At 39.0% G+C, this 27,886-nt stretch overlaps 1 protein-coding gene across 1 annotated transcript; it reads left to right on the plus strand.

Annotated features, from left to right (window-relative positions):
- The first annotated feature begins 3,353 nt into the window (after window positions 1–3,353).
- On the plus strand, window positions 3,354–15,277 carry LOC106547257 (hepatic lectin). Its single transcript, XM_087710674.1, has 6 exons — window positions 3,354–5,212; window positions 7,656–7,760; window positions 8,895–8,927; window positions 9,601–9,752; window positions 12,278–12,390; window positions 14,348–15,277. The coding sequence occupies exons 1-6, from the start codon at window positions 5,125–5,127 to the stop codon at window positions 14,481–14,483; spliced, it is 627 nt and encodes a 208-aa protein (XP_087566800.1). The 5' UTR covers window positions 3,354–5,124; the 3' UTR covers window positions 14,484–15,277.
- The last annotated feature ends 12,609 nt before the right edge of the window (window positions 15,278–27,886 follow it).

The raw sequence follows: 27,886 nt of genomic DNA on the forward strand, positions 1-27,886 counted from the left end.
TTTCTGAGATTCATATGAGCAATCTTAAATATAAGTTATAAATAAAATACATTAATATAAAGTATGAAAATACTTCCAGTTAGAATTTTTAGCTTTTGAGCTGATTCCTCTCATTTCCTCATGGAATGCTTATTACATGCCTAATCATTTGTTTAGGGCTGGGCAATTTTTTGATAACTCAAGAACCTGTTTTTTGAGGGAACACCAAGAACAAAATAGTGCAACAAGAACTTGGGAGTTCTTATTACGCGCATGGACACGACTGGGTTTTCAAAAAACACAAGGAATTTGAAAACCTAGAATGTTGGTTCTATGTGGAATTGCCTTCTGTGATCAATAACAGAACTGAACCGAACAACTCTGAGGGGAGTTCACTTCTGCAACCAAGGTCTCACCAAGCATGATGGGTACAGTATTCATTTCCCAAAATTCCTGATTGGGAGTCTATCTCCACAACTCTTAGCTGATTCTACGTCTCAAGGATTGCCATTGGGACAAAGACTAGGGAGTTTGGTCTTTGTGATCCTGGCTAGAGAACATTACCTTTTTGGTCTTCTCAACATTGCTTTCATGCAATGGATGAAATAATTTAAACTTCCCATCAGATAGCAGAAACAGAGAATATTTTCTTAACCATATTCCTTCTGTTTGTTATATTTACTCTATGCATTAATTGAAGGGAGAGTGTGTTACTGCCCTAGTTCTCCCTGATCTTTCAGTGACTTTCAATATCATCAAACATGGCGTCTTTCTGGACTACCTATGCGAACTGGGAGTGAGAAGCACCATATTTCTGTGATTGTTATGGCTAGCCTGGCTCTGAGGGTTAAAGCCACCCACTTTACTGGGAACAAAAATCCAGTGGTGGGATCCAAAAAAATTTGTTGATAGGCGGAAAAGTTCAAGCCAAAGGACTCTCACTTGTGGGATGACAATACTCTTACAGATTTTACATAACAATATAAGTTGATTGACGTATCTAATTGTCCTGAGACATGTAGTCCTGAACTTAGAACCCCACAACTGGGACCCGAATTTCCATTGTTAAGCCAGGTGGTTATGAGATGCATCTGATTTCATTACCTTTTTTGCTATTACAATGAAGCAGATCCCTGCAATTGTTAAGTGAACCATGCATCGTTAAGAGAATCCAGATTGCCCCATTGACTTTGTTGGTTGGAATTCAACTATGGGGATGCTGCAAAAAGTTGTAAGTGTAAGGACTGTTATAAGTCACTTTTTTCAGTGCCACTATAACTTTAAATATTCAACAAATGGTTGTAAGACTTAGGACTGTACTGTAAAGGTGGCTTCTTCAAAATAACATAACAGAATAACAGAATTGGAAGGGACTTTTAAGATCTTCTAGTCCTACCCCCTGCTTAGACAGGAAACCCTACACCACTTCAGACAAATGGTTGTCCAACATCATCTTAAAAACTCCAGTGTTGGCCCATTCACAATTTCTGGAGGTAAGTTGTTCCACTGATTAATTGTTCTAACTATCAGGAACTTTCTCCATAGTTCTAAGTTGCTTCTCTCCTTGATCAGTTTCCACCCATTGCTTCTTGTCCTGCCCTCAGGTGCTTTGGAGAATAGCTTTGACTCTCTCTTTGTGACAGCTCCTGAGATAGTGGAACACTGCTATCATGTCACCTCTAGTCCTTTTTTTTTCATTAAACTAGACATAAATATATTTCTTGAAAGTCAAAGGTGGTCTAATTGCCATTCCATCATGTCTACAATCTGTCTTTAGGCTGACTTAGTCTGATCAAAGCCCATCACTATTAAAGTCTAAGCCCCTCTCTCTTCTCCCAAATTCAGTTTAAAACTGTCTTGAAAAACTTAGGATTTCTCTTTCCATATCTGTTTCTTCTAGTGACTGCAATCCATTTTTTGCCAAGAGGACCATTGAAACAGTGTTGTAGGTCAAGATTAAGGAATCCAAACCTCATAAATGATATTTTTCTAGGCCCAAAGCAAAGAGCCGAGGTGGCACAGTGGGTAGAGTGCAGTACTGCAGGCCACTTCAGCTGACTGTTATCTGCAGTTCAGCGGTTCTAATCTCACCGGCTCAGGGTTGACTCAGCCTTCCATCCTTCCAAGGTGGGTAAAATGAGGACCCAGACTGTGGGGGCAATATGCTGGCTCTGTAAACCGCTTAGAGAGGGCTGAAAGCCCTATGAAGCAGTATATAAGTCTAACTGCTATTGCTATTGCTTTTTTTTTCAAAAGGCAACTGGACTTTCTTGGTTTTTCTTAAAAAAACAACAAGAGTTTGCTTCTCATCCAAGACGTTTCTTTAGAACAGATGAGAAACCAACCTTTTCAGAGAGAGAAAAAGCAAGCAAAGCACAATTGCCTTTTGAAAAAAGCGCCTTTGGGATAACCATGACCTGGATGATTGAGAATTTCCATAAACATCTTAGGCTGTTTTTTTAACTTTGTTTTTGTTTCTTATCCCTTGACCATCATCTTGCAAAATGGATGGAAATACTGTTGCCTTAGTATAGGCTTCCTCAATCTCCATTAGAGTTCAACTGTAACTGCTAGTGTTAAGTCGGAGTTTCTCATTTGTGTATCTGGAGAATCACAAGTTAGAAAAACTGCTGACGGAATAGCATCACATTTCCTAAAAACACAGTTGAGTAATGATCTGTTTTTCATTTGCACTCAAAACAAAATACTTTGTTGACACAACAATTTTAAGAAAGCAAGCATAAATGTTGGATACCTTTAGGGCAATAGTTACAATCTTTAGGAATGCAAACACCCAAACTTGATATGAAATCTGTCAACCCTGAAGTGAAACTGGCTGAGGCCATTTTGAAGCGGGTTAGTTACATGGGGTTTTGTAGCCAAAATGGGTTTTTGTAGCTAAAACAATATTTTTTTCTTGTGGGAATCAAGGACATTCTCACAGGTGGCTGGCTAGAGGAAGGGAAGTAACCAAGCAACCGGCCAACAACTGGGTTGGACAGCGTGACCAGTGACCTAGGGGGAAGGGGAAACTTTTACTTTTAATTAGATGAAAGCTGTGGGAACTTTTAGAGTCAGCTTTCCCCAGTTGTGTCAAGAAAATTGTTGATACTGACAGTGAACTGAGCATGGTTGGAAATGGAAAGACTGGAATATGGAAAGGGGAAATAGATGGACTGGAGCTCTACCCCAGATTTCAAAGTATAGAAGAAGAAAAGAGAAGAATTGATGGAACTAAGGAGAGAAATTTTGTTCGAAGCACTAGTGATAACCAAAGATAAGCTGATCGAAGAAGCAGATGGAGAGTTTCGAGCTTATACAAGATATGCAATAAGCAATAAGTCCATACAAAACTTAGAAGTCCATACAAAACTTTCTAAGGAAATAACCAGAATACTAATGCTACAAATGGCAAGAGACATAAAACTGCACTATTACTGGAAGGACACAGGTTGATGTAATGAAAGCTTATAATAAAAAATTAAGTCAAATTTAGTTAAATTTAGATCATTATGTATAAAATGGAGTGATAATGGATACCATTAAATAATTGATTGATAATGATAATAATGCATATATATGTATTGGTTTGATAAGAGGAAATTTGATATAAATTGCAAATGGTGACTACGAAAGGAGGTTTAGAAGCTATGTTATTAAATATAATCAATTTTTATTTAGAACATGTTATAAAGATGTAATGTTACTGGATGATATTGGGAAGATCTAATGGAATGCCATGTGGTTTTGCTTTAAATCTGGAATGTTTTATATAAAAGGACGTAAAAACAATTTTAGTCAAATGAAAGTTGAGGTATGATGATAGTAATATATATAAATATATTTGATTTAAAATATATGATTTGATATAAATTGTAGGTGATGATTGGGGAAGGGATGCACGGAAGTTTTTGTAACCAATCGACACACTTTCTACAATTTGTAGTGGAAGATGGTTTTGTGGCTTTTTGGTGTGTTTTGTCTGTTTGTGTTTATTCAAAAATTTAAAAAAATCTTTAAAAAAACAATTTGAACAAAGTAGTTAAAAGATGAACAGCAGTAGATGCAAGCTTTTCTTATTGACTCGTCAGTACCAAACTTACAATAATATGGTTAAAAATCAACATAGAGCATAAAGTCCAGTGAGAGCGTTAATTAGACATATAATGTGTGTGAACACAAACCAGTGACACCTTACATTTACGGAAGGTGTAGGTTGACATAGAGTAGAGGCCAAAATTGTGGAAACATTTTGGGTAAAGTGTATTTTTGAGTTTTGTGGCTAATAACACCACTTTTTTAGGCGGTATAAGATTTTATATTAGTGGAAATATAATTTCATCAAGAATGTAATGCAACAAAGTTTATTCAGTTATCCATATTTTATGAAATGTTATAGCCAAATATAGACAGCAATAAAACACAGTTAATAGAAGTAATCATTCAATCTTGCTTTCACATTATAACAGCTGTAGAACTAAAAGACTTCCCACTCCATGGGAAGACATTGTAAGGCTGTAATTCATGCTAAAGTTTACCCAACTAAGTATTAACTGATATGGTGATAATTTTTGTATATCTCATTTTTTCTACATGTTTCACTTTTCTTCTTTATAACTGCTATTCTAATAGAATAAAAGAACAATATATATCCACAAGAGATACATTCAAATTAATATAAAATTATTTAAGGGAAAGTTGGAAATTAGATGGAAATTGTCCAGGACTGTAAGATCTGATGATGCCCTCTTGGGGAGGGTCATACCACTGTCTCCTTTAAGGCCACTAGAATCACCTCTTCCCTCAAGAAAGCTAACATTAAGCATGGACTTAATCTAAGTCATCTCCCAAGTGGCCTACTAAGCCAGGAGAGGCATAGATATAATAAAGAGGTGACCAGGTTTGCAGTCCAAAGATCATTCTCCATTCCCTTATGAGTTAGAGACCCAAACTCTTCCCAACCAACATCTCAAGAGTGTGCTTCAAGCTCCTTGACAGGACCTGCCCAGTAAGAGCCCAATTCCAAGCAAATTTCCTTTTGTCATTTCTAAGAAGCAGCAACGAAAGAGGGGGAGCTTACGTATTATATTTAAGTTCCTCAATTCAAGCTGTAAAAACCCTCCCCGATCGTAAGCTCACTGCACAATGACTCCCACCAATGACTGCGAACAGCAAGTGAATGATCAAGAATATTTAACAGAAATCGGAGCACACATGCCAGCAAGAAAAATTGGTAAATACTTATTATTGATTCAGTTTAATGGTTTGGGGAAAGACTAAGAATTTGTTTAGCTCCTTATTATCTGTGCTTGTCTGGGTTAAGAGGGGGATACAATGTCATATTTATCATAAAACTCAGTTAACACTAGAATTAGAGAAGGCTTGCTTTAACTGAAACGGTTCCAGTATCATTTGGGATGAACTAAATATTAGGGTTATCCTCCTCCAATTCTGTGGTGGCTTTATCTTCAATTATTTCTGGGTGATTTTTCAGAATAGCAAGACATTCTGAAAAAAAAAAAAGTTTCTCCTAGCTGAATCAAGGCATTCCCTGGTTCCTGCTTTCAGCTCACAGGGGTGTCTTACTCTTAGTTGGGATACAAGCAGTCTTTTAATCTGAGAATATATTTTTGTCCCAGATTAAGAGGCTCTGGAATAGTGTATTTCTTTAATTCTTTTATTATAAGTTCATTAACTTTGAAATTACATTTTTGTTAATAATTGCATTGAAGCTTTCAACAAACATAGCAACAACTAATGCAAAGTAAGATAGAAAAAAGGGGAAAAAGAATTAGAAGTAGAAAAGAAAAAGACCATTACAAATGCATAAGCTGTTATACTAACTTTCCTCCCTCTTTCAAAGTTACATTTTTGTTTTTTTTAAAAAAACTCTTATTCCCATAGTCTAATGTTTATCTATATGCAGTCTAGAAATCATCTTTTCAATCCTAGTTCAGCAAAAAGTCCTTTAGGAGTTACCAGAAATATCAATCAAATATTTTATCCCTTATCAAATAGCCCAACTTTATACGCCTTTTTTGCTCTGCGTAATCTTAACCTTTAAATCATTCTTATGGCATCACAGGATTTGGTCTTTCATAATTTGTTGGCATTTAAAAGAAATCTTCAAAGTTTTTACCAGGCGTCTTATTAAATCTTATAAAGGGGCATCATCCAGGACTTCTTGCCATACCTGTTCCACATCTAAGTCCTTTTCTTGATTTGTCTTTTGCCCTCCCATTTTAGTAATCTCCATTTTATTGTCCTTGATCACGTAAAAGTTTCTTAACATTTTTCTCTTCAACTTCTAAAAGTTTATCCACTGAAATGTCTATATGAGATATTAGCTATTAAAATTTCAGTCCATATTTTTTAAAAATCTCCTTAACATAAGAAAAAGTTATAGCCAGTTTAGTCATTTTATCTCTTTTTTGCCTGCTCCTTTAGTTCTCTGTGCTGTCCAGTTGCAACCTTAATCAAGTCTCAGTTCCTAATATGGGTTTGGTTTCCTTTCAGTCATTTCCCATCAGTATATGATTTAATTATATATTTGTTTTTCAAATCTTACAGCAAAAATAGAATCAATCTTTCAAATCTTTCTGATCTCCCAATCCATTTAAAATATTCTTACGTCAACATTCCATTTTCCCCCTTTTTTCCAACTGCATATTATTTTAAATTCTTTTAAGTATTTAAAATTTTAAATTCTTTTAAGTATTTAAAATTTTAAATTCCTTAAATCTGAAAAAAGTAAAACTCCTTAGTTACCAGATTAAGCTTATGGCTTTGAAAGTCTCTAATATCCACAAAATGTTAACAAATTGTGAATTTAAAATTAAAAGATAAACAAGCAGTGGTGAAACAGCATTATTCCAGTGTTTTTCAACCACTGTGCCGCGGCACACTAGTGTGCCGTGACATAGTGTAAGGTGTGCCGTGGGAGAATTACTTTATATATAGTCAATATAGGCACAGAGTTAAATTTTTTTAACATTTTCTAATGGTGGTGTGCCTCGTGATTTTTTTCATGAAAAAAGTGTGCCTTTGCACAAAAAAGGTTGAAAAACACTGCATTATTCTGTCTACATTACATCATTCTATGCCTATGATTTCAACACATTTTTACACATAGGTGATTAAAATATGGCATCCATGATATTTTTGACATGTTCCCTGCTTATTTTATTGATTTGTAGCAAGGAGCATAAACCCGACTCTAATTTGGATTAACTTTCTGAGAAAAATATAAGATTATAACATATGCCCGGTATTTAAGATTAGTAATATAATTCCCCATGAGTCAAACTTTTCAACCAGAAAATATTACTTTGGTGGCATCACTGCTCAGAACAGAGCTAAAGGAAAAAAGAATTCAAAATAAATACTGATCTTTCGTTATTGCCAGGTTATTTATGTTTCATAGCAATCTACTTATATAGAAAACTATATTATTTGCTCTTATTACTATGGGAAATACAGCAAGACCACATAGTCAGGTATGCATACATTCCCAACATTAGAAATTGGAAATCGTATTAGAACACTATAGTAGAGCATTGTCTATTCAATGATTTTATTATATAAGGAGTTTTGGAATACTGGAAGTAATTTTCATGCTAGATTCTAACATTCTCCCTCTCTCTCTCTCTCATTCTCCCCCTCCCTCCTCTCCCAAGAGAGATATATCCCACAGTGGAAATGGACACCTTCTATGACTTATGTGCTTTTGGCCATTTCTTACCTGCTGATCATCATATTGTTTGGACTTGTGGCATCCCAAGGTAAATCAACTACTTTGATTTCTGACATACTGTGTGGACTTCAGGACCAAACATTGTAGAAAGTGGCTTTAAAACTCTCTCAAATCCTTAGTATTCTAGAAAGAAGCAAGTCACTGAACCCACAAAACATACATTAATTTCCAGCATATACTAAGCATCTTTTTGTTGCGTAGTAAAATAATAATAATAATATTTACACCTTTGTCTTTTAAGGAAGCAAAACCCCACCTGATGAATGTGGTACTTGCAGTCTTAATCTCTCCAATGAACAAAACATTTTTTTAAAAATCCCCAAGTCATTAAATGTATGTAAGAATCAGTCAAGCTTAATGTCCATATAGGCCGCTTTATAAATGTGAGCTTGATGTAATCCCAACTCCAGCCATTCCACTCATACGCCAATCATAAGAATGACAGTTTCCTTGGTCTTTTATGAGGAATGGCTAACAAGAGTTAGCAATGGCAATAGCAGTTAGACTTATATACCGCTTCATAGGGCTTTCAGCCCTCTCTAAGAGGTTTACAGAGTCAGCATATTGCCCCCAACAATCCGGGTCCTCATTTTATCCACCTCGGAAGGATGGAAGGCTGAGTCAACCCTGAGCTGGTGAGATTTGAACAGGCGAACTGCAGAACTGCAGTCAGCTGAAGTAGCCTGCAGTGCTGCATTTAACCACTGTGCCACCTCAGGTCTTTGTAAATCTCACCTTTGTTTTGGAGAAATTAACACCAACTCAGATTGAGCATCCAATCACGATTCACCTCACAAAATCACACTTGGCCAATAAAGAATTCTATTCTATTCTATTCCAAAAATCTGCTAGCCAGCAAAAGCTGGCAAGATATCAGCTCACCATGGTGCTCACAGTATGTGCCCTGAAAGGCATGAGCTTATCAAAGCACAAATATATTAATGGAGGACGAAAGAAGGAGAGAGAGGGGGAGGGAGAGGGAGAGCAACTGTAATTTGTGAAGGATACTTTCCTTTGAGTCTTGAGACATATATGATGTAGAATTCGAAAGCTAACTCCAGGTCTAGATTTTTTTCAGAGTGCTTAAGATCCTTTTTGAATATGGTATTTTTATTACTTTTATCAACTAGTAATATTATTGTGTACATTTCTATTCCTACAGGAAAGAGCAAACGGCAGCAACCTCTAGAAAGGGGTAAGTCATTCTCAAGAAGTGAAGGGGCTGCTGGCCCTAATTGTTGGGTGTGGGGGGGTACTAATTAAAGTAGATCCCAGCAGAGCCCACAATCAATGGAGCCCTTTAGGAGAATAAATATCAATACAGTGCATTTTCCACACAGGATTGTTCTCTAGTACCTGTTTTAACCAAGTAATTTCTTTGCATACCATGTGATCCCAGAAAACGTGGCCAACAGAGTAAGCCTTCTAAGATTCTGTACAAGAATCCACTGAGTAAAAATACAATCACTGTCTTGAGGATCAAATTTCACCATAAAATCTGATTTCTACAGTAAGTTGTTGCTTAGATATGGAAGGGATTTTGGAGGTCTTCTAATCCATCTCCCTGTCCAGGACCATCATTTATTTCCACTACAATTGTGGTTCAGACATCTCTAAGGCAATTGTGTTTCCCTCTCTTCTAAATTCTAACATGGCATCTCCCTCTTTTCAATGTGCTAAATAATTTACTGAGACTAAGTTTATTCCTTTGAGTTCTTCCAGAGGGAAAACACTTAATTCACTCAGGCTGTACTTGGTGCACAGTTGAAGTACATGCTTCCAAAATGCCAGTGTGATATAGCAGACATCTAGACCAAAACCTCCAGCAACTCGAGCCAGAAAAGTTCTTTTATTTTCTTCTTTGCCAGTGTACCCATGTGGAGCCAAAAGCAGAGAATGGAGACATTTTGATGGTGCATGTTACTACTTCTCCCTCCAACAAGTTATTTGGCACACAGCAAAGAGTCAATGTGAAGAACAGAATTCAGAATTGGTAGTCATTACCAATCAGTATGAACAGGTAAGGATCCTGGTAGTTGTTTGGGAGAAGGTGTAAGTTTACAAGTTGCTACCAACTCCTGACTAAGCTATGTTGGGAGGGAACATTTCCCCACCCACTACTTCTCTGTTACAAGTTACTGCCTTTTTTTCCACCTTGATTTTTGAAAGACATTTTACCCTAGGGTAAAAAAGCAACTAGGAGTTGATTGACTTTGAATACATTACACAGGTAGAATATGCATAGATATGTCCTCTGGTGCATTTTCAAACAAAGCAAGATGATCTATACAAAGTACTCGTCATTATTTTGGTACATCAGGATATTCATTAAAGCTGGGTATTTTTTTTTCTTTTTGGAGAGCAGATTGCAGGATCTAGATCAGGGGTAGTCAACCTTTTTATACCTACCCCTCACTTTTGTATCTCTGTTAGTAGTAAAATTTTCTAACTGCCCACCGATTCCATCTTAATGGTGATTTATAAAGTAAGGAAATATTTTTACTTTATAAAATTTATAAAGCAGAGTTATAGCAAACCCCTACCGCCCACCACGAAAGCTGGAACACCCACTAGTGGGCGGTAGGGACCAGGTTGACTACCACTGATCTAGATATTGAGCCGAGGTGGTGCAGTGGTTAAATGCAGCACTGCAGGCTACTTCAGCTGACTGCAGTTCTGCAGTTCGGCTGTTCAAATCTCACTGGCTCAGGGTTGACTCAGCCTTCCATCCTTCCGAGGTGGGTAAAATGAGGATCCAGATTGTTGGGGGCAATATGCTGACTCTGTAAACCACTTAGAGAGGGCTGAAAGCCCTATGAAGTGGTATATAAGTCTATAAAGAAAAAAAAAAGATATTACGCCACTGAATTTTGCCATGTTACCAAAAAAACAACATCGCCTGCATGATTTGGAAGGTCTTCTTAACAAAACAAAAAAAATCTGTCCAAGCAAAGCCTTTCCCCTCAAAGATAATACACCTCTTGGAATTCTAGTCCTGCCCCTTGCAGTGATAGCATGAAACCACTACTTTGCCCACCACGATGTAACCACGAACAAACAAAAATCTAACAAAAACAACCAAAAAGTTGTCAACTTCTATGATAAACAACAATCATAATTGTTAACTATTGACTGGATGCTGTAATATTAGGTTATCCACGAAGAAATGTCGCTGCAGATTCTAGTCAGGGGTATAGTTCTGGGACATGCCAAATCAGCTCATTATGATTTATGACTGTCACAAGAGAGCCCACACGCTATATGTGTTCCTATTGCCTATCTACACTCATAACACACCATACTGATACAAAGTGATATTGCAATTTTGGTAGGACTAAGAATCATCAGAAGCTAAGATAGGTGACATGGGGATAATTTGAGACTAAATGAAAATGCCTGGTAGTCTTAACTGAAAAAAGAAGCACCAGAACATATAAAATAGAAATGGGCTGCCTTTTCCTTGTTTAGCATTAGCCTTTTAGTCCCAAAGAGGAAATGGAATGTATCTACAAGTGGCAGCTGTCTTCCCATAAAATAAATAAACTGAACTGCTTTGTACTTCCTAAGCCAATATGGTATTACTATAGGGAAATGGGAAACAGAAAATTCGGTTTCACTTTGATTTGTTTTTCTAAGCTAGTGGCAACCACAAAACGGTTCAAGGGCAGGATTTCAAGGGCAGGATCAGAAAAGCAAGATAAAGTGAGAGTTCCCTTCAGTGGGGAAATTGGGCTACAGTGACTTAAAGAAGTAGCAACACAAATCCTAGATTCTTAGTGAGTTTCTCAACAATGCAGTTAAGCCAGAAATGAATCAGTTAAGTTCTTCAAAAGTGAGGTCTAGTGTGGTTTCAAAATGGCACAGACTCCATATATGCATGCGGCCCCTGGTTACTAAATTTTCTGGTTTTTTTTTAGAAGAAGTAGCCATACATATGCTGGAAGCATTCCTTAGCTCTGGAGACCTCCTATTGAAACTTCAACTTTGTAGGAGCTTTGGATCTCATTTCTCTGCCTTCTTCAAAGAATCTAGGGAAATGTAGTTTGCAATATCAGAAAGGACTTTCTGTCCCGTGTTTAGATCAAGGCAACAGGTCAACAGAATATTCCAGAGAAATGGCTCCTCCTTTTTTTAAAAAAAGGAAGAGGGATGGTTTCTTCCATGTTCTTTTTATGTGGAAAAGAAATATAGAACTGATGGCAGAAAAAAAAAGAAAATTGCAATTGGAAGATGATATTTGTCAGAGGATCTTATTGAATATTACAAATGAGGCAAATCAATTTCATAATCAAAGTTTTAACAGGATGGTGTCTTACACACACACACATATCAGAGTCATGGTCACTGAATTAACCAAAACATATTTTTGGAATAAGTACTTTAGGAAGGCCTTGCAATATATGACTCTAGTTAATTGCTATGAATGCAGATAAAAGATTTCTTCCAGATGAATTCAACTGAAATATTTTGGAACACTGTTCTTGTTGTTGCTTCTGCTGTTATAACTTTTATTCCTTTTTCCTTCCCCAACTTTTGGCACCCTAGAATTTCCTCCAGGCTCAAGCCAGAAATGAGCGCTATTGGATTGGACTCAGTGATCACAATGATGAAGGGCAATGGAGATGGGTTGATGGCACAGACTACAGAACCAGCTTCAAGTAAGACAAGCCTGCGCACTGCAATTTTCATATCCTACCATACCATTAGGCAGGTGTCATAACAAATTTCCTGAATTTTCCAGTCTGAAAAAGCAGAAACACAAGTTTCATGTAGTTCCTTTCCGATGGCACCCGGAGCCTTCTCTGCGGGCACATGAGCTGTTACCCCAGCCAGCTCCACCACCATCTGTGCACGCCTCCTGCCAGCCAGCTGATTTTTGGGTCTCTGCCAGGCATGCGAGGGAGGCACACATGTGGGACATGTGCATGGATGTGCGGGGATGGGGGATTGCGCACGCATTCATGGGGTGGGGGGAGCTAGGGGGCCATGTACCCCTGTGCCTGTTTTTGGCCATTTTTGCAAAGGGGGTGGGGTTTCATGAGGCCAAAAATGCTGTATTCAGTGTATAAGACGCACCCAGATTTCCCCCCTCTGTTTTGAGGGGAAAAGATGCATCTTATACTTTGAAAAATACGGTACTTGAACAGTTCAATGAGATGTTCCAAATGAGGGCAACATCCATATATGCATGATGAGCCTGTTGCCATGTGACTTCATAACTGAATACTTGCAGTTATGAGCAATTTAAGTAGCTGGTGCTCTTGGCTATCTTGCTTATTTCCTGAGACTGTATCAGAGGAGTGCTTGGCATAAGATAAAGGGGATCATATACAGAATTGCTAGCGTGCTACCAGTAAGTGTTTAGTAGGCATTGGAGAGTAATCAGGAAGGGAAAATGCTGAATGGTTGGAAGTTCTATGTGTATTCTAGAGTCTTGCATGTCTATGGCCCATGCTTATAGATTCCTAATGCCTGAAAATAGCCAAAGCAACTCCAATGCATTGGGCTTGAAAAGATAGTGAGATGAAAAAGCTGGTCATCTAACAATGGCTCTAAATATCAAATGTTTCTCCTACAAGATGGCCTTGCTGCTGAAGAGGATTAGTTGACCCAGTTGATCACTAGAAGGAACCATAGCTGCTAGTTATCCTCTATGTTTTCAGCTATTCCTTCTAACTAGAGTAAAGAACATAGTGAAGTTTCTTCCATTTGCCTTGTTCTTCTCTTTCAAGAAGAGGTTCAGCTTGGAGCTGAATAAGCACAGAGACATTCTAAAAACCCTACAAAATATAGAATTTACCTACTCATTCATCACTACTATCCATGCTGCTCATTCAATACACATATTTTTGTCAACCACCTTCCCTTTCACTGCTAGCTCACCTAAGATGAACAAGCAGTGTTAACAAGGAGAACATGAAGACTCAGCTAGCTAGCAGTGGACTTCTACTGAGCTTTGGTCATTGACAAGTAGTCAATAATATCAACCATTAGGGATACACTTATTCGCAAGTAAGAAGTAGAATGAAGAAAGTTATGAAGATGGCAAATGTGGGAGGCAATGGCCATCCCAGATCATTTTACTGAGGTAATTTGCATTTATTCCCCAAGAAGCAGCCAAGGGTAGAATTACATGTGAAAAAGACTTTAGGAATTTTGGTAATAGCCTCCAGATGTTGATGAATTATAATTTCTAATATACCTCAACATTGATTATAATGGCTAGTACTAGTTGGCATTTGTAAATCCAGAAGAGCACTAACTCCATGTCCTTGTATAGCTTCTAAGAGTCAGGTGAGGAAAAATTCTTCTCCATAGATGAGAAGACAATGATATAAGATGCAGAGCATGGTGTAGAGATAGATATTGTGTTAATATTAAACTAGTCCCAATCTGGCACTGATCCCCTGCTGAACTTTGAAGGCCTACATATGGTTTCTGAAGTTTCATACTGGAAAACAGTGGGATATACACGACTGACCCAAAGCCCCATTGGAAAAGTACAGACCTTCTGCGTTAGGTTATACTTGGCAGGCAGAAGGTGATATGGGTGAAAAGGAAAGACAACTCTTTCTGAATTTCTCTCAGACTAACTTGACTATCTTCCTTATTTAGGTATTGGTCAGAAGGTGAACCCAATGACCACAGCAATAATGAAGACTGTGCCGAAATCTATCAGGCTGGCAGATGGAATGATGTATCCTGTAATATAAAAAAATTTTATATATGCAAAAAATCTTTACCTTCCTGAAAAATCATGGGCAGAAAAAATTGAAGGAGAAAGAAATCACGTACTTTGGAATCCCAACTATCCTGCTGGAATGTAGCAATTTATTCACACACACACACACACACACACACACACACAGAGCATATCAACTTTGTGTGTGTGTGTGTGTGTGTGTATGAATATATCAACTCAATCAACTAGCAGAGCAGAGCATAACATAGCATAGCACAGTGGTGAAATTTAGCAGATTCTGACAGGTTCTAGAGAACTGGTAGTGGAAATTTTGAGTAGTTCGGAGAACTGGCAAAAACCACCTCTGGCTGGCCCCAGAATGGGGAGGTAATGGAGATTGTGCAATATCCCTCCCCTGCCATGCCCAGCAAGCCACGCCCCCAGAACCGGTAGTAAAATAAAATTGAATTTCACCACTGCGTAGTACCTTGTACTTAGATATGTTGGTTGGAGTCACTTTTGTAATGGTGAAATGACTGTTCAGATCCCAGGATTTTTTGAACACATAAACCAGCCAAAGGCTGACGTTAATCTAGGAGCATTACCCATGACTTGTAACCATTTCTCAATCTAATCACCGAACTATCTAGAATTCTCTGTTATAATTGTGAAGGAAATATAATCTGAATCTGCTCAGAGGCCACTGAATCTTTCAGTGTTCATTTACCCTGTTCCAAGGTTGAACCTTGGTTGTGAAAACTGGTACCTGCAAGGATAAATCAAGAAGTTGATGCTGTAAGCCAACAGCATACTTTAGCATACATTTAGTTATAGTGATTTTGTTTAATTGTTTTAAAAAACAATACTAAGATTGCAGCAGGCATCCTTCCCCATGCAACAAGAGATCTTCATTGTATTTAAGTCTTCACTTGAAATCTGTGCCTCACCTTAGAAACAGTTATCTCAATTGGCACTGGACAGATTGTTTAGTGTGTGGGACAAGCAATGTCTGTCCATTTCAATAACTTCACCCTTTTCCTACCTATCCTGTTCAAAGTATTTTGCAAAGCCTCCTAATAAACTTCAATTTAGACACATTTTCTTCATGTCAGTTTATTGGTAATGTTCTCTAATAAATCTGATGATGGAGTACCCTTTTCTTACATACATGTAAGCTCAGAGATACATTTATAAGTTTTCCTTTAATGGCAAGACAAATTCTGGATCTGAAAGATTTCAGTACATGTCCCTCGGGAGTAGGGCGGCATACAAATTAAATAAACATTCCAACATTCCATTCACATTACATAAAAGAACAGAGGATGTGAAGAGGATAAACTCAGATCAAATGAATTTTCATCCATTTCCCCTGAAGAAAGCTGATAATGTTAAATAAATGAAAATGAAAACTAATTTTCTAACAGCTAAAGATATCCAGTATCACCAATAACTGGGACTGCTAAAGAAAGGAACTGGGGAATATTACTGGGGGAAATCTACTTAGATAAAGCCTAATGCCCATTATTTCTGGTGCGTGTTTCTATGACAGTGGAAAATCATTCCTAACCATTTTCTCCGTGGTCCCTTTATTCTGTACCTGAACACTGAATTCTGTATCACGTCTCCCCTACGCTTTCTTCTTCTCAGACAGAATGTGCTCTTTCAGCTTGTCCTCATATGGCATGTCCTCAAGTGCTGGTATCATCTTTGTTGCCTTCACAACCTGCTGAATCCCATCAATGTCTTTGTGAAAATGTGGTGCCCAGAATTATATACAGTGTTGCAGTGTACAGTGGTGCAGTCTTACCAGTTCAGGGAATAAAGACTTCATGTGTCTTTGATACTGATAAATATGTTCCTTTTTTATGGGGGGGGGGGAATTATTGAACGTTACAGCATCAAAGTTGTCATTAAGAGAACTTTCTCCAGAACTGCCCTTCCAAACCAAAGTTCACCCATTTCATCTATAAATTCTCCACTCAGCAATACACTGGAATAGCCATCCATCTATCCATCCAAATAGGAAGTTGCACAATTTTCAAAAGAGAAATGGCTGATTGCATTCAGATGTTATTTCCTGAAGGCATCCCAAAACTGTGGTTTCATTTCATTTCATTTCATTTTATTTCATTTTAATTTATTTGTATGCCACCCTTTTCCCTGAAAGGGACTCAGGTCGGCTCACAACTCAAAAAGGGAGGGGAAAAACAAACAGAGTTACAAAAACATGGAAACCATACATAGTTAAAAGCACAACAATCATACCATTCGAAGTGGGGCAGCAAGTCTTTAGCCCCAGGCCTGTCAGAACAGCCAGGTTTTAAGGGCTATGCGGAAGGCCTGGAGGGTGGTGAGGGTACGAATCTCCACGGGGAGTTCGTTCCAGAGGGTCGGAGCAGCCACAGAGAAGGCCCTCCTCTGGGTAGTCGCCAGTCGACACTGGCCGGCTGATGGAATTCGGAGGAGGCCTAGTCTGTGGGGTCTAATCGGACTATTGGAGGTAATTGGCAGTAGGCGGTCTCTCAAGTACCCAGATCCAATACCATTGGTTGCTACATTTAGAGGGGGGGGGGAGCAACTAAAGGATGCAAGTGGAAACAAAGAAGTGGCTTACTAGGGCTAATGTGTTTGGACTGCAAAAACCTCAGGAAACATCAGATGGCATAGCCTTTGTGGTTATCTAATTATTGCTATCTAATTATCTAATAAGGTGTCATGGTGGCTCAGTGGCTAAGACACTGAGCTTGTCAATCAGAAGGGCAGTTCAGTGGTTTGAATCCCTAGCTCCGCATAACGGAGTGAGCTCCCGTTATTTGTGCCAACTTCTGCCAAACTAGCATTCGAAAGCACGTAAAAACTGCAAATAGAAAAATAGGAACCACTTTAGTGGGAAGGTAACAGCGTTCCGTGTGCCTTTGGCATAGAGTCATACCATTACCACGGAGATGTCTTCGGACAGTGCTGGCTCTTGGCTGAAATGGAGATGAGCACCGCCCTCTAGAGTCGGGAATGACTAGCACATATGTGTCAGGGGAACCTTTACCTTTACCTAATTCTCTAATTGCAATCTAATTATCTATTAAAATAACACTCCGCTGAGGTTAAAAAAAAAGTTTTTTTTTGAGAGCTGTTTTGGTTATTCCACATAATCTTTATGTTTTTTGGTGCACTGAATACGAAAATGACCTCCATTTTATCATAGGACATCACGTTTCCTGACAATTTAGGTAACTATATTAAATACGGCAATACCTCAAAATAAATGGAAATAGACTTATAAAATTAAGGTTTTATTACAATATTTTCATGAAAATCCTTTTTTGAACTGAAATGAGCTCACCTATGCACACTAAACTCGATTCTTCTTCCTTGTGAGGCTCCTCTTGGTGCATTTACACTGTCCACCCAATACTTACTCTCAACTGACTCCCAGGCAGTGGTGGGTTTCGGGCAAACTGGTTCAGGAAATCCAGGGAGCTGGTGAGGACCGGTGGACCCGGAAGAAACTTTTGGGAACGCCAGCACCGGCCCTGTTGCTCAATCGCCCTTACCGTCCATCGCAGCTCATTTGATCCCCTGCCTGTCCACACTAAACTAGGCTAGCCCAGCCCACTGCTTACTGATTGACTGGAGAGTGGAGTCCAGCCAATCAGTGAGCGGGCTGGAGGCGACCTGTTTAAAAGCGTGGCGCCAACAGCCAACATTCCTCTCTTTCTCGTTCCCAAGCAGACAGCTTTCTTATCAGTCCTCCCTTCTCTTCACCTTCCATGAGCTTGCTTCTTCTCTCAGGCAAGCAACTAAGCGTGAGGGGGGGGGCGGCGGGACTTGGGAGGCTAGCTTACGCCAGCTCACAAAAGCCGTGAGCTGGCATACGCATGTGGCTGAAAGCGGGTGGGCAGTGGTGGCATAGCTTTTGTGAGGGAAGGCCTTCAGGCTTTCCCTAGTGAAAGCCGTAGGCTGGTGTATGCCACATGGCCGAAAGCCCCCTGTCCCCCCCTCCCCAGCCTCTCCTGGCTGGCTAAACCTTCCAAGCAGCGTGCTTAGTGACAACCCTGGCCTTGTCCCTCCAGTCCAGTGTCTTACCTGTCCTGCTGCCTTTCTGCCTGCCTGCTCCCTGTTGCATCCATCCATCGCATCGGAGTTAGATCCATCGCATCGGAGTGCTGCTGATTCTCCCTGCTGGTAAGTGACCCGAGTTTTTTTCTTTTATTTTTAATGTATTTTAAAATAATATTTTCTTTATTGTGCATAGAATTTTTTTAAATAGTTTACTTAAAAGTATTGAGTATAGAATATTTTAAAATGGTTTACTTCAATTTATTGTGTGTGGATTCTTTTTTTAAATTGTCTTAGACTATTTAAAAAAAGATTCTATCCAAAATAAATTAAAATAAACTATTTTTAAAAATTCTATACTCAATACTTTAAAATGTATTGTGCATAGAATTTTTTAAAATAGTTTTATTGTAATTTATTGTGTCTGGAATATTTTAAATTTTAAATTATTGTGTGTGGAATAGTTTGAAATGGTTACAGTATAAATTATTGCTGGTGGAATATTTAACAATAGTTTTTAAGGATTTTTTTTATTTATAGAATATCTTTTTTTTTAATTATTTTTAGGGAATTTTTATTTTTTAATTGCTTATAAAATATATTTACTACAAGAAATGTTATTCCTTTTTGCAAATGTTTTCTTTGTAATGCAATATGTTGCTTCTAAGTGTGCAGGTTGGTGCGTGGTTAAGTGTCTCAAAGTGGCTGCTTTTCTATGGGTAGGCCAGGTTGGTGCAAGGCAGCTTTGCCAGATTTAGTGTGTTTCACCCTTGTTGTTTAGGTAATTCTGAGGTGGTTGCTGGTTCTGTGAGCTTCCTGGCACTGTCCTTTATAATTTCCCACAATGCCTCGATGGTTTTTATTCCAGTGGCTTTGTCTTTCCTGTCCTTAGGGTTAGGGAAAAAAACTGATTTCATTTGCAGTCTTTTTTTTGGGGGGGGGGGATTCTTATTTTTTGGTGTTTTCCTGGCACTGTCATAGTTTGTGTAGGTGTGTAATGTCCTGCAGTTATTATACTTTCCTCAACTATTTTCCAATGGAAAACATTGAGCAGTGAGAGACTTGTGCATTTCTTTATATAATGAGATGAAATATTATAACTGATATGCTTCACACTGAAAATTCGCACTTGGCATCCACTTTCAACATAGGGCAGTGTTTTTTAAGTTGTCTGACCCAATTACCCCTTTCCCCAATCTTGTATAAATTTAAAAACCCAAGAACCTGTTGTTTTACACAAGCATCTTAGTAACAATAGTCCCGAAGTAGATGCTTGACTCTACAAATTGTTCCATTACCTCCAGGATATGCTGAATTAACTTCTTTGGGGGGAATTATTTTCTGTTTAAGAACCACTGGCATGGGAATAAAGAATTTTTATTCATGGGGGGGGGGGTTGCCCTTGGAAGATAAACCTTTTGTTATTATTGTTGTTTCCTGCTACAACTTCCTCCCACACACACAAACACCATATTTCTCAGTTACTGAAACAGTAATGTATACAAAAGGTAAGTGAATTTAGGAAATAACATCAGGTTTATGGCAGATAGCAAATCTAACTGAAAGTATCCAAAATTCTCAGCCAGGAATTGGAAAACAAGACAGAAGAGTTTAAAAACTCTTTCTCCTGTTAGTTTCACCTCTTGGTGATAGACGCATTTAATCTCTTGGTGCTTTCTGAGCTTGCCTGCTTTTTTGCAAGCATTTCATTACCCCACTAGGTAACATCATTAGTGTACTTCATCACTTATTTTCAGAGTGCACCACTGCAGTGCTTCTGGGGGTGTTAGTATTTAAATATACCTAGTTGAAAGAAAACAAGTTTCCTTTGATTTGTTCAAAGATAGAGAGACGTAGCAACCTTTGTCTGAGGATGATACTTATCAACCATGTTGTCTCTCCTTTTATAGAGCCGAGGTGGCGCAGTGGTTAAATGCAGCACTGCAGGCTACTTCAGCTGACTGCAGATCTGCAGTTCAGCTGTTCAAATCTCACTGGCTCAGGGTTGACTCAGCCTTCTATCCTTCCAAGGTAGGTAAAATGAGGACCCGGATTGTTGTTGGGGGCAATATGCTGACTCTGTAAACCACTTAGAGAGGGCTGAAAGCCCTATGAAGTGGTATATAAGTCTAACTGCTATTGCTATTGCTATTGCTATTTTTCCTCTAAATCAGTGTTTTTCAAACTTGGCAACTTTAAGATGTAAAAGTTTCAACTCCCGGGATTCCCCAGCCAGCATGATGATTAGGGGATTCTGGGAGCTGAAGTTCACACATCTTAAAAATTGCCAGGTTTGAAAAATTCTACTCTAAATCTTGGACTAACAGATGCCCAGAGGAATAGCTCTAAACTAAAATAGATGGATGATTGAATTTCAACCCAAACATGTGAGTAAACATTGTCTTCCCTGCTTGCAAGAGGCCAGAAACCTAGGAACTGGGTGCTTCCAACATTCAGTTTTAGAATATAAAACTCTCAGAGCTGCTGAAATATTTCCAGAATTCCAAAAAAATAGAGTACAAGTCATTCTGAGTCTAAGCAATATCAGAAAATGTCCCAAAGGTGCTTTCTTTCCAGAGGAAACTGGACTTTCTCTTTTTGTTAGAAGACGTTTCGCTTCTCATCCAAGAAGCTAGAACTGAAGAAGCTTCTTGGATAACAAGGAAGTCCAATTGCCTTTTGAAAGAAATGACTTGGACTACTGGGACTCTCCATAGACAATGTCAGAAAATATTAATCCTAATTTTTTGTAATACCCAAAAAATGTCTGTGTAAGCATGAGGCCTTTTACCAGTTGAGGTAAATATAGATCAAGTTACTTTTCCAAGGAAGCATGAAAGGCTAAGTCAAAAGTGCTTAGATTCTACAAAATGTGTTGATGCTTAGATCTGTATGGATGCATCATGCAGTGACAGGAGAGGAAGTGAAACCCCATTTTTCCCATTTAGTGTTCAGCAAGAAGTTCAATGCATTCTCTGATACTAGCAGAGACAAATTGTAACCTATGCCTCATTCCTATTTTTTTTTGGGGGGGGGGGCTGCTTAAATATTTCCCTCTCTGAAATGCACAATGCTTAGATTCAGCACAAATAATGCCCATCAATCAACTTCCCTTCCTCCAGGATCTTTGAAAGTATTTCAAGATACAAAGTGTAATAACGAGGCCTCAAGTCTCAGAAACCACATAATTGTGTTTGCTGCACTGATTTCAGGGAGATGTCTGAATCCCAAACTAGATTTCAGAGATATCCAAATTGAAGCAGTTCCCCTGAAACAGTCTGAATCGGAGGCTAATCAGCCTCGAAGCTTTATTTTGATTCAGAGGGTCATGGAATGGAAGAAAGTGACTGCAAAAGCTAAATCTCTCTCACACACACCCTCCCCAGCTTGTACCAGAAAAACATTAGAATGGGAAAAGAAGTGACAAGGAATTGTGACAGGCTGCTTGTACAGGTTGTCCTCAAGTTACATCTATATATTTAGTGACTGTTTGAAGTTACAATGACACTGAAAAAAGTAAATTATGATTGGTCCTTGCACTTATGACCCCTGCAGCATCCCCACTGCCACATGATCAAAATTTGGCTGCTTGTCAACTGGTATATTTTTAGGGATGTTTAATAGTTGTAACATCCCGAGATCAGTTGCTATTTGTGACCTTCCCAGTTAGCTTCCAAAAAGCAATGGGAAAAGTCACATTCACTTAACAACCACACAATTTGGACACACAAACGAATCAGAGTGATTCGTTAACATCTATAAAATGCTCAGGGTCACCTTGAACCACAAGATGGGCAGCAAATAAATTGATGATGATGATGATGATGACGACGACGACGACAACAATAATAATAATAAATTCCTGCAATACCATTCTGATTCTATAAAAAAACCACCCTACTTGAAACAGCTTATATCCTCCGACGTTGCCTTAACTGTTCCTAGGTCCTTGATTAGGAGTCGAGCTGTTGAGCTACCAACAAGCTCCAAAGGCTGTGAATCTCACCAAAAATTAACCACATAATCATCATCATCATCATCATCATCATCATCATCATCATCATCAAATGCCATTAAGGCCAAAATCGAAAAATCCTCGATGCCAAATGCAGACTTTGCAAAGAAGCTGATGAAACTGTTGACCACATACTCAGCTGCTGAACAAAAATCGCCCAGACTGATTATAAATTGCGGCACAATTCTGTAGCACAAATGATCCATTGGAATTTGTGCAAAAATTACAATATTAAAACAGCAACAAACTGGTGGGAACATCAGCCTGAAAAAGTCACCGAAAATCAGATGGTCAAGATCTTGTGGGATTTCCGTATACAAACGGACAAAATACTGGTGCATAATACACCAGACATCACACTGGTTGAGAAAAATAAGGTTACAATCATAGACATCGCAATACCAGGTGATAGCAGGGTCGCCGAGAAGGAACATGAAAAATCGCAAAATACCAGGACTTAAAAATCAAAATTCAACGACTATGGCACGAAACCAGCAGTGATAATTCCAGTGGTAATTGGCACACTGGGTGTTATTCCAAAAGCACTGGAATTACATTTAAAACAAAATTGACAAAATCACCATCAGTCAAATGCAAAAAGCTGCACTGCTTGGAACTGCACGCATATTACGAAAATACGTTACGACATCCTAGGCCCCTGGGTGGGGCCCGACTAGTAACCAATGCCAAATCCGGTGAAACAACTGGCCGCTGTGATACAATTGTATACTAATAATGGCTGTGAATCTCACCAAAGATTAACCACATATAATAACACCAGCAGAACTGCAAAAAATTGTGCTACTCAGAACATCATATATTTTAAGAAGATACTTGTTTGATACCTAGGACGCTGACAGCAACCCAAATCAACCATCAGTACCAGTCAATGGTATTTGTGACACGTTTTTAAATGTTCAGTTGACTGAGTTTCATTTTTAATGAATAAAAGAGATAATAATATCTGCAGATCCCAGATCCTTGGGAAGAGCTTAAGAGGTGGATTAAAATGCCGAATGCAGTCTGAACATCTGGCTGACTATGCCACAACCTTAGTAATAGTAATGAGGAGCCTTGGTGGTGCAATAGTTAGACTGCAATATTCCAGGCTGCCTACAGTTTAGAGATGGATCCTGACAGGCAGGTTGACTCAGCCTCCCATCCTTCTGAGGTCAGTTTGATGTGGACTCAAATTGTTGGGAGCAATATGCTGGCATTGTAAACCACTCGGAGAGTACTGTAAAGCACCATGGAGCAGTACATAAATCTAAGTGCTATTGTTATTGCCATAACAATAATATATATGATTGATATAATAATAATAACTATTGCAAAAAGGTTGTAAAAATCAGGTGCAGCTCACTTAACAAGTACTTTGCTTAGCAACAGAAATTCTGGCCCCCATAATCATAAGTTTTGAACTACCTGTAAGCATAGTAGTATATATGAGTTCTCGGAGTATTTTGCCAGGAAGCGCTGAAGTGTTACATTACAGGGTTATTCCGGCATACAGAACTTTTTGCTAATTATTCACTCAGATGCATAAATGTTCCAAGGGTTCAGGCAAAGTTTGCTTTTGGAGGTCAAGAGGAGAAAGGTTACGGTTTCCAAATATCTCTGTTGCTTTTTGCTGCACACCCAGCCCTGCCTGGTTGAATGTCTCAAACAATCGCAGTTCAACAGAACAATAAAACCAAGAAGAGAAGAGAAAAGCCTCACTCTTCTGAAAAACTGGAAGAATAGGGATCTCTTTTTCTCCATCTCAAGGTGTAGATGTTTTGGGGAATTGGGTGGGTGGAGGAGCAATCTGGAATGAACTGTTTCCCCAGAATGGGAACCTGACATTTACCCACAAAGAGGAAATGAGAATGATGCTGCAAACTCAGTGAATTATAGCTGATCATTACTGGAAGCTTTCAAGAAGAGACTGGACTGCCATCTGTCAAAAATGGTATAGGGTCTGCTTTGGCGGGGGGGGGTGGACTAGATGACCTACAAGGTCCCTTCCAACTTTGTTAATCTGTAATCTGTAAAAACTGGGTGTGGAAGGCAAGGGTGGATTCCAGCAGGCACGACTGCCGGTTCACTCATGTGTGTGCTTTATGCACGCTGCGTGCGCATACGCAATGCAATTAAAATTGTTCTGCGCATGCACAGTCATCGCCCGGGGAACCAGTTTGGGGGTGTGGCAGGCCTGGGTCGCTGCCAGTTCCAGCGACCCAGGCTGCCAAACCACTATCGGTTTGGCTGGACTGGTCCAAACTGGTAGGAACTCACCACTGGTGGAATGCAACCTTACAAAGGACACACAAAGTTCAACAACTTTGATAATGATGGTTTTATTTAAAAAAAAACAGGCTGGTTATTGTAAAACTGCAACGATGTCTTATTTTAATTCAAGTTCTTTCCACCTTCCTATTATAGAATGTCATTACTTAGAGGCAAACCAATTAGATAAGTCTTTTGGCATGTTACTGATATTTCTGCCTCAAACTTCATTAGCAAAATAAGAAAATCCCTCCAAGTTTTATTTCTAGCGTATTATAAAACCATTCAGCCCCTTAGAAAAGTTGATTTATGTGAGTTTTTGTTTTTAAACGTTCAATGTCTAGTAAAGTATGACCCTGCATGCTTGGAGTTTATAACGTAATTTCAGAGAAATGTGAAGGGAGACATACAAATTCAGGTAAAAGAAGGCCTGAAAACTAATAGAACATCAGTACAACACTCTTAAATGCTAAATTAATGTTACTCTGGATTGGTAGAGTTATCTTGCCTTTGCAATCTGTAGCTTCTAGGGAATCTATAAAGACTGCACCACATAGGATATATTGCTGTAGTCAACCACTTAAACTTAGATAGAAGAGCATCCAAAACTAGGTCTGTAGTTGAAGCTGGGCAAAAAATCCCCTTTGCTATGGATTCCACACACTGTTTAAGCAGGCGACGTAAGTCCATAACAATTCCCAAACTTGAAGATCAACTCCATACTGGGGAAGAAAACAATAGCAGTAGACTTATATACCGCTTCATAGGGCTTTCAGCCCTCTCTAAGCGGTTTACAGAGAGTCAGCATATTGCCCCCAACAATCTGGGTCCTCATTTTACCCACCTCGGAAGGATGGAAGGCTGAGTCAACCCTGAGCCGGTGAGATTTGAACCGCTGAACTGCTGATCTAGCAGTAGCCTGCAGTGCTGCATTTAACCACTGCGCCACCTCGCCACCTCCATTCAGTGATACTACAAGGACTGTTGTTACTGGTTTGCCAACTTGATTTTGGAATGATTTAATCTATCCTGACCCTGACAGTCTCCAGATCTGTTTGGGATGTCTATAGCATCAGTCTGGAATGGCAATATCAACTTGAGTATCAGCATATTCGTGACATTTAATTTCAAACTGATGGTTTGAAAGTAGAGATTAAATAGCACAGCAGAGCCTGCAGCACACCGTACTGCCCATTTCAGAAGGAGCAGAATTATCATAAAATAGACACTCAACCCTTGTAGACAAGTCAACAAAACCCTCTGACTGATGGTATCAAACATCACTGAAAGAACTAATAGGACCAAGGGGGCACATTCTCCATGAAGGTCCCTGTGAAGGTCATGGACTAGAGCAAGAAATGACCTTTCTGTTCCATGGCCTGATATTAGATTGGTATGAATCTTGATAAATATGTTTCCTTTAGATTCTTCTCTAATTGAGCACTACAACCTGCTTTAAAACCTTCCTTTCAAATGAAAGGTGGAGATGGTTGGGTCCAGGGTAGACCTCTCCAATATCACCTTCCTCAAGGCAAGCAGCAGCTTCCCTTTCTACAAAAACGTGTTGATTGCACCACAGGTCAAGCACATGGGAAGGAGTGTTCAAATCACAGAAGATTCTATCCAGTTTCCTAGGTTCCACAAATTCAAAAGAATCCAAGAAGATTTCAGAAGACCTTGTCTTGTTGACCACAGTGGACTCTGTTAAAATTGACAGTAAACCCATAGTTGACATGGGCAACTTTATGTGCAAAGAAACCCTGCCAATTCATCTGATATGCTGCAGACACTGTATCCTGCCCATATTTCTCCAATAACTATCACATAACCCCAGATGGAGCTGTCAAGAATCTGCAGATGAAACAGGCACCCAAAATTAATCCATTAACATTCTTATCACCACTGTGCAAGCTCAAATGTGAGCTTGAACCAGTGTTCCATGACAGATTTCTCATCAGTGTCACTTCAGGTGTCTTCATTTCTCATAGCTCCTTCAGGGAACTAAATGGTGATAGGGCAGAAGTCTCACAGGCACAATTTCATCTAGAACTCTGGCTATTTCTGTATTCTGGGAGTCAACTTGGTGAGAGAGTGAACTGTCTGGCTACTGCTCCCTTCCAACCCCTCCAAAAGTCCATCCAGATTCATGAAATGCCTTAGGACCAACGTAATCACCTAATCACGTATAAGTCTGGAGTATTTGTAATGCATAGCTTAGTAAGAACTGATCATAGAAAAGTACAGGTGATAATGTCCCATCTACTTAGAACTTAGAATAACTTTATTGTCATTTTAAATCAGTGGTGGGATTCAGCCAATTCGCACCTATTCGGGAGAACCGGTTGGTAACTTTCTAAGCAGTTTGGAGAACCGGTTGTTGGAAGAAATCTCATTTTGTTTTTTCCCACTTTACAGGATTAATCATGTAAGGAAGGCAGGAAGGAAACATTCTGGTGTTGTTTCCAGCTTAATCTTTATTGCCCTGCCTACAGAAACTGCCTCTCTGGTTAAACCTTATTACATTGTAACAGCTAAGGCAAAGCGCCCATCGACCTGAGTAATGTTGCGTTGGCCACGCCCACACGGTCACATGACTGCTAAGCCACGCCTATCCACCTGGTCATTAGGACAGCGAACCGGTTGTTAAATTATTTGAATCCCACCACTGCTTTAAATATACACTAATCGGCATACATTAAAATGAAATTTCATTGCATATCACTCTCAAAGGGTCCCCACCTCCAATATACACTGCACAAACATGACTAATTAAATAAATAAATACAAAATTATGCACATACCCACAGATATTACATTACATAGAAAAACAGCAAGGTCTAGTTTGGATGTATACATGTACAGTACATGGCGAGAAAAACGAATCTTGTGAGTTTACCAGACGGATGGCATAGGGAACAGAACTATCAAAGAATCTGGTAGTCCTGCTAGAAATACTTCAAAACCTCCTTCCAGAGGGGAGCAACAGACACAGACCATAAAGTGGGTATGTGGGGTGTCTAGATCTAAATCATGTCTCATTTACTCTGAAGCAAATGAGATCCAGCATCTGCTTGCTGAGGTGAGTTAGAAAAGTCATTGACACCACAGAGGCAATGAATTCATTGGAGTCCCT

This window comes from Thamnophis sirtalis, unplaced genomic scaffold (genome assembly GCF_051295495.1).
Source record: "Thamnophis sirtalis isolate CommonGarterSnake01/CBP01778 unplaced genomic scaffold, rThaSir2_p1.2 scaffold_3, whole genome shotgun sequence".
NCBI lineage: Eukaryota > Metazoa > Chordata > Lepidosauria > Squamata > Natricidae > Thamnophis > Thamnophis sirtalis.